Source organism: Mycothermus thermophilus (genome assembly GCF_041956435.1).
Source record: "Mycothermus thermophilus strain CBS 625.91 unplaced genomic scaffold VTJ04scaffold_2, whole genome shotgun sequence".
Lineage (NCBI taxonomy): Eukaryota > Fungi > Ascomycota > Sordariomycetes > Sordariales > Chaetomiaceae > Mycothermus > Mycothermus thermophilus.
Window position 1 is genome coordinate 3,018,401 of NW_027191428.1, and position 18,463 is coordinate 3,036,863.

An 18,463-nucleotide genomic window follows, 5' to 3' on the forward strand; every position below is an offset into this window, starting at 1 on the left:
TTAGCCCGCGGAGCCGCAACCAGGCGAGCCTTGCCAAGACACAGCCCCTGAAGCCCCTTTTTCGTGGTCAACTTTATCCCATCATATGATCAGGAAAGACAACATCCAACGAGATGCTCAAGACGCCATGATGAGATTTGTTTGCCACTTCATTCTATCAGACAGGTCAGAACCATAATGCCGGTACCTAATTACACATGATGGCTCCCAAAACGCCTTTTTGTTATCCATCATGACCCAATGCTCATCATACTCCCACAAATTGGTCCCTCCAATTAAACCCCCGACTACCTTACCTACCTGTATGTGTGAACACACCAAGGTAGTCACACCATCTTCACTTGGCTCTCTTCTCCGCGTCCTTGGGCCGGCCGATAGAAACCGAACCCGCTCCCTCCTTTCCCGGCCTCGTCAAATCCCCCTTCGGCCCAAACGACTTGACGCGGCTGTAGTAAAACGGCTTGGAATTGCGCATGCTAAAGTCGGCCCACTCGCCCGTCAGCGGGTTGAAGCTGTAAAACCCCTTCCAGACAAGCTTATTGTTCCTGGGGCCCGGCCCGCCCGCCGCCGCCTTGCCCGCCGACCGCATCGTCAGCTCCATCCGGTAGATGTAGTTGCTCACCCCTTCCGTCTCGACAATCACGTCCCCCTCAATCTCGCTGAGTGACGCCTCCGGGTTGTCCTCAGCCCTCGCCAGCCGCCACCGGCCGCGGAGCAGCGACTTGGCGACGTTGGCGCTCGGCAGATGCGGGTTCGCGCCGCCGGTGTGCAGCTCGAGCGTCTCGCGCGTCATATGCTGCACGACGTCGCTCGGCTCGGCCGTGGTGAGCAGGCTCAGCACCGTGCCGTCGCGGAAGAAACGCAGGTAGCGGTAGTACGTGACGATGTGCACGGGCGCGGCCCACGTCGCGACGCTGTGGCTCGCCTGGCCCGGGCGCATGTAGTTGACGGTGCTGATGTAGCAGCCGCCGAAGCGCACGCGCGGGCGCAGGCGGAACATGCGCTGCCAGGAGCGCGAGTAGAGCGAGCCGAAAAAGGCCAGCGTGTTGGTGGTGTTTTCCTCGGCCAGGCGGTGGGCGCGCTCGGCGAGGGCGTCGGCCGAGGCCGGGATCCGGTCCGCCTCCGGAGGGATCGGCGGGGGCGGGCCGAGCAGCGCCGCGGTGCCTGGCTCAGAGGATTCCCGCTCCGCTTCGGCGGCTTCGCGGATCAGGTCCCCCTCGGTCAGCGGACCCCAGGCAACCTGGCATTGCCAATAGTAGTGCATGCCGCCGAAGCCGAACTCGGAGCCCAGGCAGATGCGCCGCCAGATGCGGTCTTCGGTGGCAACCAGGTAGGCGAGGCGCTTGCAGACTTGGGCGAGACGCATGAAATCGCCCACGTCGATGAGGGCGACCTCGAGGAGAATGTGGGCCAGAATCTCCTCAGGCAAGGTGGCGAGAGGGCACGGAGGCGGCGGCGTGCCCTCGATCTCGGGAGGGGCCGGAGTGATGGACATGGTTGAGAAGCTGCGGATCAGGTCCTTCATGGACTGCGCCGTCAGGGGCTTGGGCTCAACCAGCGGAGCGTCCTTGGCCGGGGCTGGCTGAGCGGGTTTCGGCAGCGGCTTGGGGAAGTGCTTGTTCCTATACTTCTTGTCCACGTTCTCATCCATCTGCGAGGTTATATGGTGAGTTTCTGGCCTCGTCGCCCGTTAGTGTCTATCTTCATGAGATGCGACCTACCTTGAAAGCCTGCCTATACAGGCGCAAACTGTCTCCGAGGTTGCCGGCCGCCTCTTTCTCGACGGCCCTCTCGAAGTGCTCGAGCGCCGTTACCGGCTCTCGATTCCCCGAGCTTGTAGGACGATGATAATCGGTTGCTGATGTCGCATCCGGCCTGGAGGACTCATCAAAGGAATGAGTGATGGGCATATAGTCCTCATCGTCGTCATCCTGTGATGACGACTGCTTCGGAAGTTGCTTTTGAGGATGCTTCGGAGGTTTCCCGCGAATGGCAGCAGGAGGGGCAATGACAGTAGAAGGCCGGGACGGACCAGCCGCCGGGCCCGGTGATACTTGTTGTTGTTGCTGCTGTTGTTGCTGGGCCTGTCTCGCGAGGACTTCGGCCCTCCACTGTTCGCGGAACGACTCAAGTTCCGGGTTTGACACTGCGGGGTCCATGGTGATGATGATAGTGAGAGTGAAGAGTCAAGGTGAGAATAGACGGAAGTGCTGGGTTGGTTCTAAATTCCATATACTTCTACTCAGGTGCTTTTATGGATGTTGGCCTCCTGCCCCAAACCGGATGCATCAATTGATATCCTCCGCGACTCGTTGTCCGGATTGCGATACCGCTCCGCATCATGACGCCGATAAGTCATCGCGGCACGGAACCCCCGGTCGGGTCCCCACAGCTTCTCCACTTGCTGCATCTCTGGCCAATCAAGATGTCCTTGACCTTCAAGCTGCCGTGTCGTTGCTGCGAGGGGCACACCGCCAACGCCTGTTCTGCTGCCACGACGTCACTGTCCATCAAGGTTCATGTCACTATTGTCTTCAGTATACACTTGACTTCGACTTCCACCCATTGTATGCTTCAAGGCTCTGCGCAATTATAATTTCAAATTGTCACACTACCGCAACTAAATGATGAAACTAAAGAGCGTCAAAACAAGTGCAAAAGAAAGAAGAGACTACTGACCAACTCTAAACGAAACTATGATAGGAACCACTTCAGACTCTCCAGCAACACCGCCAGAATCCCCGAGACCACCTAACAAATCTCAACCCACAACCCATCTCTGATTCAAAAAACAACCGCCTTCTTCACGCTCTCCCTCGCCATCATCTTCCCAATCCACTCCCTCACCAGCGGGAACTCCCCCTCCTCAATCCCCCTGCCCTCCCCAAACAACTTAAACACGGCCACCTGCCATGCCACAAACGCCAAATCCACAAACGACATCTTCCCTCCCACCAGCCAAGGCCCATCCCACCCCTCCTTTCCCTCCCACTTCTCCTTCTCGCGCGCCAGCTGCCCCTCCAACACTCCCGTCACCCGCCGAATCTCCTTCTTGTACCTCTCCACCGCCGACGGCAGCTTCTCGTGGTGATACCTCTCAAACCAGACCGCCTGGCCGTAATACGGGCCCTGGCCCGAGGCCTGGAAAAACAGCCACTGCCGCGCGAGCTGGGCCTCGTCGGACCCGGGCGGGAAGCTGAGTTTGTGGGTCGGGTCGTAGCGCTCGACCAGGTAGAGCAGGATGGCGCCCGACTCCCAGAGGGTGAGGCCCGTGTTGGGGTCGTGGATGGCGGGCAGCCGGCCGTTGAGGTTGATGGCGAGGTAGGCCGGGGTTTTGACGTCGGTGATGGGGATGGGGTGGATGACGTGCGGCAGGGAGAGCTCCTGGAGGAGGGTCTCGACTTTGGGCGGGTTGGGACCACCTTTGCCGTAGAGGGTGATGGGTTGGAGGTTGGTGGTGGTGGTTGTGGTGGACATGGTGATGGTGGTTTTGAGAGGTTGGTGGCTTTGTTGAGTTGAGTTGACAAGGTGAGGCTGTATATGCTTCTTTGATTGCTTGCTTGGTCGGTTGCTGGTGATTGATGGTGGTTTGAACGGTCTGATATCGCGTCTTGATGCCTTCTTTATATACTTTCCCAGGACGTATCCAAGGCAGCGCATCTCTGAGTTCATCTGGTGATGCCATCTCCATTGTGTTGGTCTCCGCCATAAGTCTCCGAGCCCCGTTTCACTGCTCTCATGGGTGATCATGACCCTCATTCCATCTCCATCTATGGATTTCTAAGTTGTTGGAAATCATCACGAGCCTCCAGCTCGTCGTTCCCAAGACGCATTGTTCATGTGTTGAAGCCATATCGGTTACAGCTCCCGTTGGATGTGTTTGTGTGTGCCACGAATCGACACTACATAGATATCAGATAGAATTGTACGGAGTGGTTGGACTCATGCTTGGTTCTTTTGCTAGAGCCTCGTTCCTCAAATGTGGCCGGCGACCAGGTTGAGTCAGCTGGTTACCATAAACTGAAGAGGCTGACAAATAAGGGAATCTGTCCGGAATATATCCGATAGGGGATAATCACGACATCTTGGGACTACCTGACGGCGAGTTTTTGAATGCCGACGAGTATTGATCCGTTAGAGACAGACATTGTTCCGAGAACTCGGCCCCGAGACCAAGGGGTATGGATATGACTTCAGAGCTGGACTCGGTCTTTGATCTCATTCCGAGTCTCGATTAACAGTTGATTAACACCGCGATGGGCCCATTGTCGTCTGTCTAAGACCATGAGTTTCTGAGTCCCCCTGAATCCTCTCAAGAGAGATCGACTCTTTGAGTTCTTGAACAAACACCGAATTAAGACATAGTCCCTTCGGCTTGCTCCCTTCACTTTCCTGACCTCTCTGTATACCGTCACTCAGACTTCTTAAACAGAAAACAACCCCTCAACTGGATGCAGCCTGGCAAATGATCAGCTGCCGGCCACAGCAAACACTTGGCATTTGCGCGCCAGTTGGGATGTTTCTTCCTGATCTTGAGATATGAGCAGGACTACTGACAAAGGAGGGACACGCGGCCTTCCTCGGCGCAGCAAACAAAGCCTTTGAGAGATGCAACCCTCCACTAGTTTGAGGCTAAAATGTTGCGTTATTGGAGTCGCATGTCAGGTCACAGGTGCGGGGGAAATGTGCAGTTGAGGTGCAGTTGAGATGCACTTCCTGATGAGATGAAGAGGCTTTGTTGAAGGAAAAGGCATGGGGTGGGGGGGGATGGAAATGCAGGAGGGGCGGCCCGTTGCCAAGACCGAGACCCGACGCCCGGATCGCCCACCCCTGCTGAACAAAAAGCGGATCCTCCGGCCAGCCACCAACCGGAATGCCCTGCTCAGCTGATCCCTGCAGCTGGCGATCACCTGCGGAAGAGCACTTCACGTGTTTGAGCTGTTTTGGCACGCTCTTCACTTTTCTGGAGAATCGCGGCGAAGAGCTCAGCCTGCCGTCTCTTGAAGTTTTCGCCCCGAGACCCACCATCTTCCAGGTTGACGTAACAAACGGCTCTTGGCCGAGGTGTGTTACCACTTGGCCCGGACAATCTCAACGGACCGCGAAACAAGAACAAAAGTTGCATGGAGATGATGAGTCTTCATTTTGCATTCATCCGCATCCCTCCTTTTCCATGCAATCTTTTTGTCGTCGAAGGGAAGCGCAGGGCAGCTTTGATAACTCTTTGCTTCATTTGATAACGAACCTGACCTGAATCCAGGTCAACCTTTCAGCCAGCCCCTTTCCCGTCCTCTTTGCTGTTCAGGGCAAGGATCGATCGCTATCCATCGCTACGGCGCGTAGTAAGCCCCTGGGTTCAGACGGCGGCGACATCAGCCAACTTCCGTCCCTGCGTCTCCGCCTTGACCCGGACCCAAGGGGGGCAACTTCAATCATCGCCAATCTCCGGGATAAGTCAGCGACGCGACGACAATCCCAAATCAAATCCTCCCTCCAAAAAGCAACCGCAACGCCGTGACGCGTGAAATAAAATAGGGAACCGGCCGACAGCAGCATCCTCGGGTTCCCTCACGCCTTGAGCACTCATCCACCAAACCAACATCGATTTCTTTTCCAAATCCACGGCCTCGCGCCGCCAAATCGCCCGCCATGGGGTGGTCAAAATCCACGCGCATCAAAGTGATGCTTGTCCTGGACACCATCTTCTTCCTGTTGGAACTCGGTGTCGGGTTTGCCGTCCACTCGCTGGCTCTGATGGCCGATGCCTTCCACATGGTGAGCCCACCCGGAAAAGAGCCTGCCGATTCATGTGCGTGGTTTCGAGAACTGACCTCGCCCTAGCTCAATGATATCATCTCCCTCCTCGTCGGTCTTTGGGCCGTGTCTGTGGCAAGCAAAGCCACTACAGATAAATATTCTTACGGGGTGAGTGTGGTTGCAGATTTGTACCACCATACCACCACCAACTGTTCTGTCATGCTGACGCGACTCGCAATTTAGTGGCTTCGTGCTGAGATTCTGGGTGCCTTCTTCAACGCCGTTTTCCTCATCGCACTCTGCGTGTCTATCGTCCTCGAGGCGCTTACTCGATTCATCGAACCCCCCGAAATCACGAATGCCGAGCTCATCCTGGCTGTCGGTTGCCTTGGCCTTGCCTCGAACCTCGCTGGCTTTGTCATCCTCGGCGGACACGGCCACGACCACGGTCCGGGAGGAGGACATGATCACGATCACCACGACCACGCCCACGACGACCATCACACCCATGCGGACGCCACCCGTGCTGCCGAGGAGGGCCGCGCCGGTCACGTTGAGGATGAGGAAACCATCGCAGACGAGAGCGGACCCGATATCTTCCCCGAAACGGCTATCGCGAGGTATCGGAGCCATTCGGTCTCGCGCGATGAGGCTACAGAGGGCGGCAGGAGGGATCGGCGCCGCAGCCGGCTGGGCAACATCGGCGATATGAGCATCCACCCGGCTAGTTTCCGCCAGGAGATCATTGCTGCCAGCCGGTCACGACCTGGTGATGAGTTGAGCAGCGAGAGCAGCAACACCGAGGATGACTCATCCGTAGTCCACCGCAGGATCCACAATGTTGGAGACGAGGAGGACGAGGCCGATGATGTTCACGAGGACACGCCGCTCCTGAAACGTGGCGATGAACCCCGCCCCGTCCCTATCAGACAGGCACCTCAGAAACGCCAGCGTCGGGGCTCGGGCATCCACCACTCGCACAACCACAACAAGCCCAAGAAGCCCGGCAAGAAGCACGGCCATAACCATGGCGACATGGGCATGAACGCCATGATCCTGCACGTCCTCGGCGACGCGCTGGGCAACGTGGGCGTCATTATTACCGCTCTGGTCATCTGGCTCACCGACTGGCCGGGCAAGTACTACGCCGACCCTATCGTCTCGCTCTTCATCACCCTCATCATTCTCCACTCATGCGTCCCGCTCACCGTGGCGGCATCCAAGATCCTCCTCCAGGCCACGCCCGAACACATCAACCTCAACGAGGTCCGCGAGGACATTCAGGCGCTCCCGGGCGTCGTGAGCTGCCACCACGTGCACATCTGGCAGCTGTCCGACACCAAGATCGTCGCGTCGATGCACGTGCAGCTCGCCTTCGACATCTCGGAGGCCAACGGCGAGCGATACATGGAGCTCTCCCGCATGGCGCGTAAGTGCCTGCACGCCTACGGCATCCATTCGGCGACGATCCAGCCCGAGTTTTGCACCGACCGCTCCCACGCCCACGGGTATGGCCGCACCACCGCCGCCACGACCGCCACGACCGCGGTAGGAGCGGACCATGGCCATGGTGGGGCAGCGAACGACACCGCTCTGAGCCAGTCCGCATCCTCACGACCCCCCTGCGCCGCCGTCGACCCGGGGAATAACGACGTCTGCTTGCTCGACTGCGTCGACGATTGCTCTGGGCAAGGATGCTGCCCCTCGCCGAACCAGGTGTCGCGACCGGAAAGCCCGAGGTCGAGGAGGAGTAGTCATAGTCACAGTCATGGGCATGGTCATGAGGAGGAGCATGAACATCATGGGCATGGACATGGGCACTAGGAGGCGGGCATGTTGTTGTTTGTGAGCCTGTATGTCTTGTTTGTTTTTATATTTGCACTAGGGGCGAGGTATTTTGGGTGGATCGGGGATGGTGGGGTGTCATCATCCTCGTCGTCATCATCATCCTTATCGCGGCGGGTGGGATTGTAATTGTATGCGGAGTAAGAGGGGGAGGGGTGTGTGTGTACGATGATGAGATGGCAAGCAAGCACATTCGGATCGGCGTTAGGGAAAGGGTCTCGGAACTACTGCTATTAAGGAATGGGATGGGGGCGGTTCAGGGTAATGGCGCATTGTTGGGTTTAAGGGATTGTGAGAATTGGGTAACTACGTGTTGTTGTACTGTTACTGGGTATTCGTTTTATGAAACCTTGCCTAGCCGGGCTCATTGCATGTTTTATGATGATGATGGTGGTGGTGGTGGTGGTGGTGGTGGTGGTGGTGGTGGGCCGCTGTAGTGGTTAACTGGATAGATCTTCGAAAGGGGTACGTACCTTACTGTAGTATGGCTTGGCACCTGTCCGCATCATCGAAGGACGTCTGAACTCACCAACCTTAGAAGGCAGTACATTGAAAGTTCTCTTGACAACCAACAAACCTCCACTGGATGAAGACACCCGTGTATTCTGACCCTTTCAGATAACCATTTCCTTCGGCTCGTACTTTGCCCTCCAGCGCGGTACCTGGGCTACTTTGGCCATGCAGCAACTCCCGCATCATCCTGTTTCGAGACTTCCCATCGAAATCTGGCGGCTCGTGGCGCAAGAGTTGGCCAAGGGGCTTTCCGCTCTTTCGGATATCCTTCGTTTTGGCCAGGCATGTTGGGCATTCGCAGACCTGGCCTTGCCTGAGCTCTACGCCATTTATCAGACTTACGAGCGATGCGTTATCTACGGTGACGTGGACAAGGAGGATGATTTCTGTCGTGCATTCCATGCATTCTGGCGTTCTATTGTCTCGTCATGCCTTGGAACAACCCTCTTCCCATACTTCCTTTGGATCACCCGGCTAGACCTAGAGAACCTCTACCAATATATCTCCAAGCTTAAGCCTCTCAGGCCTGAGGATTTAATCGACTTCTTTGGAGGTCATCCGCTCGAGAGCCTCGGGATCCGACAAGACGAGATCAACATAATCGACCATGACGTTGTTGTTTCAAAGATCGCGGACTTGCTTTGCAAGGCTACACTGGAAGCTAGTAATGAGGGGCGACCAAGCAGGATTGCGGAACTGCACGTCATGTCCCTGTCTCCCGCCTGTCTTGAGAGGTTGGTGACAGTTTTGCCCAATCTGACTGAGATAGTTTGTGTGGGCCCCTCGTTGCTCAATGGGGACGTCGGCAGCGCCATCCGGACCAGCTGCCCCAAGTTCAATTCAGTGTAAGTACTGTACCATCGCTGAAGACAAGTCCTGGACAATAACTTCGGGCTAAGTCTATTTACCTCTCAGAGTCGGGGACCGCCCTCGGGAAATATATACTTACAACCAACTGCATAACTTTATTCAGAACTTGAAACCTGATACTCTCGGTATGTATTCGTGAACCTTCACATACATGATGCCTTGGAGCTCCCGGCAATTACTAACACTGGGCAGAAAGCTTCGATCTCGCTGGTCTTCCCTTTGGACCAGAACTACCAATTCTCAAGAGCCTGGGACGACACTCTCGCTCACTTAAATCCCTGATGCTGACGCTGCGCCTCCCTGATGGCACGGCCATGTCTTCGCTTAGCGTGCTCCGATGCTTTCGCGAACTTGAAACGGTGTGTCTAGCGGTACAGAGTGAAATCGATGCCATGCAACTTATAGACTGGGAAGACGAACCGCAAGATTATACTCAACACATCACGGCTTGGTTAAGGAGCTGTTCTCATCTCAGAACTCTCACTCTTCGGTCTATTCCTTTCTTACAGCCCATCTTTATACGAGCCTTCGAATCGTCGCCAATCCGCCTCCGGTCCCTCAAGCTGACCCTTACCACCCAACGTATCACCGATGCCATGTTCGAGGCCCTGAGCAAGCAGACAGGGCTTTGGGAGCTTGAATTAAGCGGGCGCGTCTTCGCGAGAGCCCCAGAGACTGTTCACCAAGACCGCCGGGAAAAACTAGTCCAGGCCATTACTTCTTTGCGGGAGCTCCACACATTGGTTCTTGCCGAGGTGCTCCAACACGACAACCTGAAGTGCATCATCCAATCTCTCCCGCAACTCAAGAACATTAACCTGAAGGTGAAAGACCTGAACGATCATTGCCTTGAGGCTCTTTCTGGGCTCATCTGTGCCCAGACGATCAAGATACACAGCCGCTCTTCCACGGCAACAGCGGAAGCAACACGGCGATTCCTGGAGGCGGTTGCAGTAAACGGTTCTGGCAAACGCTTCGACCAGCTGTTTATATGGTTTCGGACTTTCGGCTTGCACGAAGGATTCACCAAGCAAGATTTCATTGAGCTGAAACAGTTTATGAAAACTCGGCTCGGTGGTGATGTGAAGTTCACTCTGACTCCCCGACCGTTCTAGTGAGCAGCCTGGTGGTATTATTGTCTCGATAGGTAATCGCTTGAGACGGAGAGGGATAGGCGGATAACACTGATTGGGACAGCATGTCAGCTTTGGTGGTGGGAGAGGGCCGGTTTTTTTTGGTGGGTTGAGTAGGATCAAGTCAAGATGTTTGTTGTGGTTGGGTTGTGAGGAGACAATAAGTCCAACTAAGACACTTGCAGGCAGCGGCATTTTCCCGGCGGGGATTTGACAGGTCGTAAAGGTAGGTGATTTTTTGAGTCTTGGGGTTCTCAGTCTTTCAGAATGCCTCGCCAACATGGCCGGCGCCGATCTTGTCATGCCCCATTTGGACATCCACCATTCGCTTCGTCCCGCCGTCGCCCTCGACGTCTGACACAGACGGGAAGGGCTTTTCCCCATGTTCTCCAACAGCGCGGTGCATCTTCGACTTCACCCGGAAGAATGCCCCAGATGGACAACAGATGTCAGCACTGCCAAAACTGGCAGGTCAGCAACAGCTGGGGAAGTAAATGCACGGTGTGTGTTTTTGTGTCCCGAGCTTGTTTGCGTTGTGCGCTGGATGTATGTACATCCATACTCGGGTTTCTCATATGGATATATACCTTTGCTGCCCTGCATACAGCGCAGTTTTCTCGGATGGGTGCTGCAAACAGACCGGGACCGGCCTTTTTTCCTTTCTGGCACCAACAGCAACCAACAACGCACGGCAACCAGCAAACACGACCCGTCCCGACGGCCAGATTGCGACCGTTGTCGTTCAGGCCAAGCGAAGGGTCGTGTTGTTGCGCCTCGGCATGGAAGACTGTTGGGCCTGGCTGCGCCATCCCCTCACCACCAGCCCTCTCTTCATCGAAGTTGCAAATCTCGATAGAGGCAGGGAAGCCATGCTGGCTGCCGATTATATGTACCGATGGGCTAAATGCGTTTGGACTTGGTGACACAGAACGTTTGTATATACCTGGCCACCACGAGGGTATCCAATGTTTGCTGTTTCTGTTTACAATATCCATTCAGTATTTTGCCGCATGGGCTTCCTTCTCCTCTCCTGTTGAGGTGAACAACGTAGTGCTCTCTCCATCAAGACCGGGCGGTGGTGTAAAGTAAGATTCTAGGTAGGGCCCTGCTGCATTTGATGTCACCGTTACCCCGGGCTGACCTCCCCTCCCCTCTCCTCCTCCACCTCGATACCACCACCACATGCATGTCCTGTAGGGAACCGCACGCGCTACTGTTTCATATCCGAGTTTCCTCTCCGATGTTCCCGCTCAGAAGAAAGAAAAAAATGGGAGGCGGACGTGCTTGGGAGAGCTTCTTTTGCTTCGCTTACATGTTTGTTTCGTTTCTTCCTCCAAGCCTTCGCGGGATCCGAAGTGGAGGATCGTGGATCATCTGCATAGTAAGCACACATACAGTCAAACAGAAAATGGGACAAAGTGACATGTCGTCGATTTGAGCTGTTTAATCGTTCAATTCTACTTTTTTCACATCTTGATTTTGATTTCTCCTGAAACGGACCCATTGTTGCCGTCATCGTCACCCTTGTTGGCGACAAAACATCTCGCTGTGCCGAGCCCCGAGTCAGGCCGAATCTCCCTCCGCCGGGTCAGCTTCAAGTCAAGCTTACACCGCCGGGGTTCCGAAGTTCATGCCACTCAGAAGCACCTGAACAACTACTTGGTAGCACTTCTAGCGGGGACACAGCTTGGGTACCACAAGCATCAGACACATCAACTCGGAGGTATCTCACAAACAACGCGCTCAAATTCGGGCCATTGACCTAGCTAGTCCTTTCATCCACCTCTCACCTTAAACCTCCAGGTGACGTGGTACATACACCCAGAAATCACCAAGGTGATGCCCGTACTTCTCACCTACCAGGCCGTTGCCGCCGTCACCAATCTGCGCTACTGCAATGTCTGCCCCGAGTGGCCCCGGACCCGGGGGAGCCTTCGGGCCCAGCCCTGGCGCCAGTGACCCTCGGACCGGGAGCTATCAGTACACCACCACCACCACTGCCAACAACAGCGACAACAACAACAGCACCACCTACTACTACTACCAGGCCCCACAACCCACCACTACCACCACTACAATCACCACCTCACCCCCGACGGCGACGGCGGCGGCGACAGCCCCGGACCCAACCGCCGTCTCCCCCCTCGACCAACACCCTCCTCCCCTCTTCCAGTACTACTACCACCCCCACCGCACCGCATCCCGACGGACCTACTCTCCGCCGCAAAGGATGGGCACAGTCAGCTCCGCGGGCGTCTTCACCGTCTCACCCGCCAGCTCGGTTCACGAAGGGGTCGCCTCGGAGGACGAGGAAGAGGTTGCTGGATACTACGGGTACCGCGGACCGGGTGGGTTGGCTCCGCCTTCGTCGGCTCCGGCTCCGCCGCAGTCGGGGATGCAGCCGGTGCCGGTGTCGCAGGCGGGAATGGGGGGGAGGTATCATCAGGAGGATGTGGGAGGAGGAAGAGGGGGAGGGGGAGGCGCAACGGCTGTGGCGGCTGGTGTGGCGGCTGTTTCGGGGGCTCAGCAGGGGGGAGGGCAGCAGGAGAAAAGCGGTGGTAATGCTGGGTGGTGGAATGGACAGGGCGGAGGGACGGGAATGAGTGCCGGTGGTGGTGGTGGTCTGGCATCGACCACTGCTACGACGACAGCCGGCGAGGGAACAGCAGCGACAACAACAGCAACGACAACAGAGAGGGCGGTAGGGACGCCAGGGGTATGGCAAAGCCAGGTTGGTGAGGAGGAGGAAGAGTGGAGCGGGAGTATGAGTAGGGACATGCAGGAGCTGCAGGCGGCGAGGATACGGGAGCTTCGGAGGGGGAAGGGGTTGGTGAAGACGACGTACGTGACGGGGTCGAAGAGAAATTCGGCATCTGAGAATGGTGTTACTACAACACCACCAGCATCATCGCCGGCGGCGGCGACGGGAGGAGCAGCAATAGCAGCGAATGAAGCTGGTCAGTGGCAGGATCAACAGGAGCAACAGCAACAACAACAACAACAGCAGCAGCAGCAGCAGCAGCAGCACATTGCCACATCACAACCCCAACAGCAGCAACCCCTCACAACCCAACTCCCCTTCATGAGTTACTCAGACCTCACCACCTTCCCCTCTCCCGCCGAAGCCGCCATCGCCGCGGCAGCCCCGACCTCCCGCTCCAACACTAACTACAGCTCCGCCAGCCACCACCATCAACAACAACAAGAACAGCAGCCCAAGGATGAGTCCCAAGTCGACGCCTCCGCGGTGGAACCGGCGGTAGTAGGCGTCCCTGCAGCAGATACCTTTCCCAGTATTCCCGAAGGCATGTACACTCCCAAAGCGAGGCGGTCTTGGGATCGGCAGAGGAAAAGACGGAAGAGGAGGGAGAAAGAGAAAGCGAAAGAGATGGGGATGTTGGATGAGGGGAATGGTGGTGGTGGTGGGCTTGGGCAGGGGATGATGACCACGATAGGGAGTTTGAGGAGGGGGGGATGGACAGGGTGGTTTGGGAACGGGAACGTGAATGGGAATGGGAACGCCAACGTCAACGGGAACGGCGCCGTCCCTCCCGGCGCTGATAGCTACTACTATCACAACGACGATCCCAACACCAAACACCCCCAGACCGAATCCTGCCTCCCCGCATTCTTCTCCTTCACCAGCCACTGGATCGCCGAAATCACCTGCTTCCTGTTCGGTGCGCTGCTCATGGCCGTCATCGTTGCCGTGCTGTGGACGTTCGACGGGTACGGCCTGGGCGCTGGCGAGTTCCCCCTGAGCGTGTCGCTCAACACGCTGGTGGCTTTCTTGGTCGCCATCTGCCAGCTCGCGCTGGCAGTGCCCCTGACCGAGGGCTTGTCGCAGCTCAAGTGGAACTCGTTCGCCCGCGGCTGCGACAAGCCGCTGAAGGATTGGGTGTTGTTTGAGGACGCGAAGCGGTCGCCTGCGGCCGCGGGGGTGTTGTTGTTCAGGAGGAAGGGAAGGTAAGGAGACGACAAGACTCTCGAGGCTGGGCGAAGGCAATGAACTGCTGCCATCCGTGCCTTTCCCGCCATTGCCGCCGTCGCCGCCGTCGACCTGGCGCGACTGGCTGGCAGGCTTCGTGTTGTTCGATGAACGTTGGCTGACGCATCCCTTTTTCTCTCTCTTTCGTCGATGATAGGGCGCTCGGCATGACGGCAGCCACAGCGCTGATGACAAGTTTCCTCATCTCCCCGCTGACCCAGGGCGCCATAACCTATCCCATGCGCCATCTCGAAGCCGGCAGCGGTACCGCGGTCCTCCAGCTCAGCGACTCCTACTCCCACCCCCAATCCAGTCCATCCAGCAGTGCCAGTAGTAGCACTGGTAGTCGTAGTAAGTCATCACACCCCCCTTTCCATCCCTTCTTTTACTCCTCCTCCCCATCCTCAGCCAGTTGCCTAGTTACTAACCACCTCCCCCCTTCCCCCTCCTCTCCCTCACCAAAAATAGCCACCACCCTCCTCCCATCCCTCGAAATCCTCGCCATCCACTCCGGCATCCATCACCCCATCACCACCCCCGTTCCACCCCTCCCACCAACCTGCAGTACCGGCAACTGCCGCTTCCCCGACGCCTCCTCGCTGGCCATCTGCGCCGCCGTGGCCGACGTGTCCGACCGGCTGGTTGTTTCCAACCGAACCGTCCGCGTCGGCGGCGGTGGTAACCAAACAACCGCGGCAGCGGGGTGGCGCGCGGAGCTTCCCAATGGTGTGTTTCTCGTTGATGGTGGTGCTGGTGGTGGTCAGGGGTCGTGGGGTTTGAACGTCTCCTGGCCTGTGACGAACAACAGCAACAGCAGCGCTGGGAACGGAGGAAACGATGTTGATGTCAACGATGATGATGACGACTTCCTCCCGACCCGCACAAGCCTGGCATTCTCGGATCAAGACGGCCGGGTAGTGGGCGGGGTGGGGAATTTCTTTCTCGTCTACCACTACGACGACGCCCCGACAGCTTCTTCCAACTCCTCTTCAGGAGCAGCGGACGGCAGCGGCACGTTCCGCGCCATCGAGGTCCTCCTACACTTCTGCGTCAACACGTACCAAGTCTCGATGGAAGCCGGCGTGGCGACCAGCCGGGTGGTGCACTCCGCGACGCTGACGGCGGGGGGTGAAGGACCCGGGGGTACGCTGGTTCCGCTCCGACGATGGCGGCGGGATACTTCCTCCTCCTCATCCGCCTCCTCCGGTGCACAAGAAGAAGGAGGAGGAAGACAAGGTTCATCTGAAGCTGTGCTCTTGCAAAGCAGCAGCGACGGCACCTCATCACATCAATATCAGAACCAAGGAGGAGCAGGAGTGTACACCGTCCACCGCTCCTCCGTGGCCTCTCTCAACTTGTACCTCCGCTCCGTCTTCCGCGGGGCCTACTCGCAAACCTGGGGCGGCGGGACGCCTGCGAGCGAGGCGCTGGGGCTGGCCATGTTTGAGACCGCGGACGGGGACGGCGTGACGCAGATAATTGAGGCGGTCCGAACCTTGACGAGCAACGTGGCCGTGAGTTTGACGAACGCGTAAGCAGAGCCTTTTTCTTCTTCTACCTCTCCTTGTCTTTTTTCCCTCTGTTGGTTACCCATTTTCGAGTTTCCCTTTCTTTTTAGTGTTGCTCAGGAGAGGCAGACGATGGGGGTCTTTCTTGTTGTCTGATTCGTTTCCTTTGGATTTTTTTATTATTACTTTTCTTTTTTTTTGTTTCCCTTTGGCTGGACGTGGTTATCATCACCATATGCCGTTTCCCGTCTACGAGACGACAGGGGAGTGGTCAGGGGAGTAATGATGGTATCGGCAGCGTTTTGACTATCCATTCATCTGCCTCCCCGCCATCACTGCCTACCTGCCCTGTCAAACACTCCAAACCCATCACCAGCCCAAGGAACACCACCAGCACCACCAATACTAACAGAAAACCTAACTAACTAACCGCCCACCCTTACAGCATCCGCTCCACAGCCACAACAACCCTTCACGGCACCCCCCTCACCACCGAAACCTACATCCACATCCGCTGGGCCTGGCTGACCTTCCTCTTCCTCCACGTCGCGCTGTCCTTCCTTGTGCTCGTCGGCGTCATGATCCAAACCGCCGTCTGGGGCGTGCCAATCCTCAAGGGCTCGTCGGCGCCGGGTTTGCTCGCAATCTCGGCCGAGGACAGGGCGTACTTGGAAGAGGCCGATTTGACCCTCGACGGCGACCACACGCGGCGGCGTGGTGATGATGATGGGAGCGGTCGGCAGGAGGGGAGAGATGCTGAGACGATGGTGCGCAAGATGAGGGGGGTGAGGTGTAGGTTCCGGTCGAGGGGGGATGGGGATGGTGGTGATAGGGGGTGGGTGCTTGAGGTGGTTAAGGAAGGGAGAGGAGGAGGAGCAGGAGGGGGGTAATACCCGGTCGAAGGGAAACGTGAGGTATGTAGGGGTACTACTAGGCCAGGTATTTGATGTGTACGTAAGGTATATCAAATCCTGGCATATAGGCAAATATGTCTTATGCCGTTTGACGGACGCTCTGCTTTGCCTGTTTGCTAGTACTGCTACAGCTACTCCTGCCAGGTACATGCAACTGAGATCAACCTCCACCACTAAAAAGAGGAAGAAGTGCCTCTTGTTGCGTAAGCTATCCTCGGTGGTCCTTTTTTCACAAGGAATATCACATCTTTTCATTCGGTAAAAGCATTCCGGGCATTTCGCCTACGCAGCAGCAGCAGCAGCAGCAACAGCTCGCTTTCGGCGAGCCGGCAAGCAGGCAAGCCGGCACAAAAACAAACAAGCAGCCAGTCTTGAGTGTGTAGTTACATATTAGGTATTGAGCGCCTAATTGGATCCAATGAACGACATGATATGAAAATGATCGGCGAACGATCTACGGTTTTGCCAGCGCAACATGGCAAAAAAGAAACGGTAGTGGTTGCAACCTGCAGCGTTGCCTGAGAGAGTGTGTGTACCGAGCCTGTGTGTGTCCCGGAGACATTTCCACGACCCGAAGAGGGGCTGGGAAGGGAAAGAAAGCAGATTTGTTTATTACCTATCGCGCCATCTCCGGCATGCCGAGACTCGGAGCCAACCTGACGGCGCGCGTCCCGAATACAGCAGTAGGAGCAGCAGCAGCAGCAGCAGCAGCAAACATTTGCTCTCTTCTTTTCGCAGTAGTAAGCGCTTTTCCCCCCTCGCTCTCGCTCCTCGAAAGCGCCATGCCATGCCTTGGGGCCGTAAAGAGGCAATACTGGCTGGTTTCTCGTTGACGTGGCACCGACCATTAACACGCGGCGAACAGCCTCTCGACAGTGGACGTGGTGGGTGTGTCAAGGGGAAGTGGCTGGCTCCAAGGTTTCTAGAGAGTAGGGTACGTAGAGCAAGGTGTGGAATGACCGAACCCGGTAAGAAAGCTGCCCATCGTTTTTGTTTTTTTCACGGTGGAAGTGCTGGTTCGGGTTGGTTGTCTCCCAGCTGTCATTGGGCATCGCTACGGAATGTGTACCGGCTGGCCATGCATTGGCGACCTGTATGTACCCAGACGCCGCCCGGCTTGGACGCAAGAGAAGAGTTCCCCGATAGCTTCTCCCGACCGTAGCGAACGGCAGTATGTATGTATGTACCCATACAATACCTAGGTCAGCCATTGCCGGTGATAATAGCACCCCCATGTTGACCGTGATGGCACATCTGACATGTCAGATAGATGGCATATTGCGCGTCCTGTGTATGGAATTGAGAAACTTTCAACATGTGCCGGCGAGACGGGCCTCGGTACCGTGGTGGCATCAACATCTTGGCGGGGCGGCCGTCCACCGGCGACGTCGTCGGCCAGACCACCGGGCCAACCCGGACAAGTTCTGCTCCAATGCAACGACGGCCTAGTTGACGTTTCTTTCGGTTCATTCACACGGCGTCGCAACGGGATGTTGGACTGCGCAGTAGGTAGCTCGGTGTCTGGATAAGCCGGGCCGTGCGAGCTGGTTTGTCAGTGAGATAGTGGGAAAAACAACAAGCGCCAGAGACATTGCGGACATAGCGTGGGGAGCTGGACAAGAAAGAGGGACAATAACAACAGAGATGATCATGTCACCCAAGACTGATTGGGCGGTTGGGCCGGGTCTTGGGATGTAGCACGGGTAGCAATGCATGAGCAGAAAACTGGTGGAGGAAGAGGCTGCAAAGCAAGATGGCGAGAGCGTGGGGAAGAGAGCGAGACGAATGTACCGGGCATGATTCTTTCATGGCGTTGGGGTGGTTGCAACACACAGGAAGTTGCTCACCAAACAGTTCGCCAGCTCGAGATGCAGTCCGCCTCATCAATGGCCATACAGTTGTCGTGTGTCCCCGCCGTCTCGCAGCTCCAGGTCG

General features: G+C 56.7%; 6 protein-coding genes across 6 annotated transcripts; 4 read left to right on the plus strand and 2 right to left on the minus strand.

The window, feature by feature from the left end:
* Nucleotides 1-337: 337 nt before the first annotated feature.
* On the minus strand, nucleotides 338-2,159 carry VTJ04DRAFT_3264 (uncharacterized protein; the record flags this gene model as incomplete). The annotated part of the gene is made up of 2 exons (XM_069361145.1): nucleotides 338-1,651; nucleotides 1,722-2,159. The coding sequence occupies 2 exons, from the start codon at nucleotides 2,157-2,159 to the stop codon at nucleotides 338-340; spliced, it is 1,752 nt and encodes a 583-aa protein (XP_069221785.1).
* Nucleotides 2,160-2,784: 625 nt separating this feature from the next.
* Nucleotides 2,785-3,477, minus strand: VTJ04DRAFT_3265 (uncharacterized protein; the record flags this gene model as incomplete). The annotated part of the gene is made up of 1 exon (XM_069361146.1): nucleotides 2,785-3,477. One exon carries the CDS (start codon nucleotides 3,475-3,477, stop codon nucleotides 2,785-2,787), a length of 693 nt encoding a protein of 230 aa, XP_069221786.1.
* A 1,396-nt stretch (nucleotides 3,478-4,873) lies between these two features.
* On the plus strand, nucleotides 4,874-5,518 carry VTJ04DRAFT_3266 (uncharacterized protein; the record flags this gene model as incomplete). Its single annotated transcript, XM_069361147.1, has 2 exons — nucleotides 4,874-5,041; nucleotides 5,261-5,518. 2 exons carry the CDS (start codon nucleotides 4,874-4,876, stop codon nucleotides 5,516-5,518), a joined length of 426 nt encoding a protein of 141 aa, XP_069221787.1.
* A 131-nt stretch (nucleotides 5,519-5,649) lies between these two features.
* VTJ04DRAFT_3267 (uncharacterized protein) lies at nucleotides 5,650-7,581 on the plus strand (the record flags this gene model as incomplete). The annotated part of the gene is made up of 3 exons (XM_069361148.1): nucleotides 5,650-5,775; nucleotides 5,842-5,925; nucleotides 6,001-7,581. 3 exons carry the CDS (start codon nucleotides 5,650-5,652, stop codon nucleotides 7,579-7,581), a joined length of 1,791 nt encoding a protein of 596 aa, XP_069221788.1.
* Nucleotides 7,582-9,581: 2,000 nt separating this feature from the next.
* On the plus strand, nucleotides 9,582-10,100 carry VTJ04DRAFT_3268 (uncharacterized protein; the record flags this gene model as incomplete). The annotated part of the gene is made up of 1 exon (XM_069361149.1): nucleotides 9,582-10,100. One exon carries the CDS (start codon nucleotides 9,582-9,584, stop codon nucleotides 10,098-10,100), a length of 519 nt encoding a protein of 172 aa, XP_069221789.1.
* Nucleotides 10,101-12,015: 1,915 nt separating this feature from the next.
* Nucleotides 12,016-16,504, plus strand: VTJ04DRAFT_3269 (uncharacterized protein; the record flags this gene model as incomplete). The annotated part of the gene is made up of 4 exons (XM_069361150.1): nucleotides 12,016-14,084; nucleotides 14,264-14,457; nucleotides 14,575-15,637; nucleotides 16,060-16,504. 4 exons carry the CDS (start codon nucleotides 12,016-12,018, stop codon nucleotides 16,502-16,504), a joined length of 3,771 nt encoding a protein of 1,256 aa, XP_069221790.1.
* Nucleotides 16,505-18,463: the final 1,959 nt, after the last annotated feature.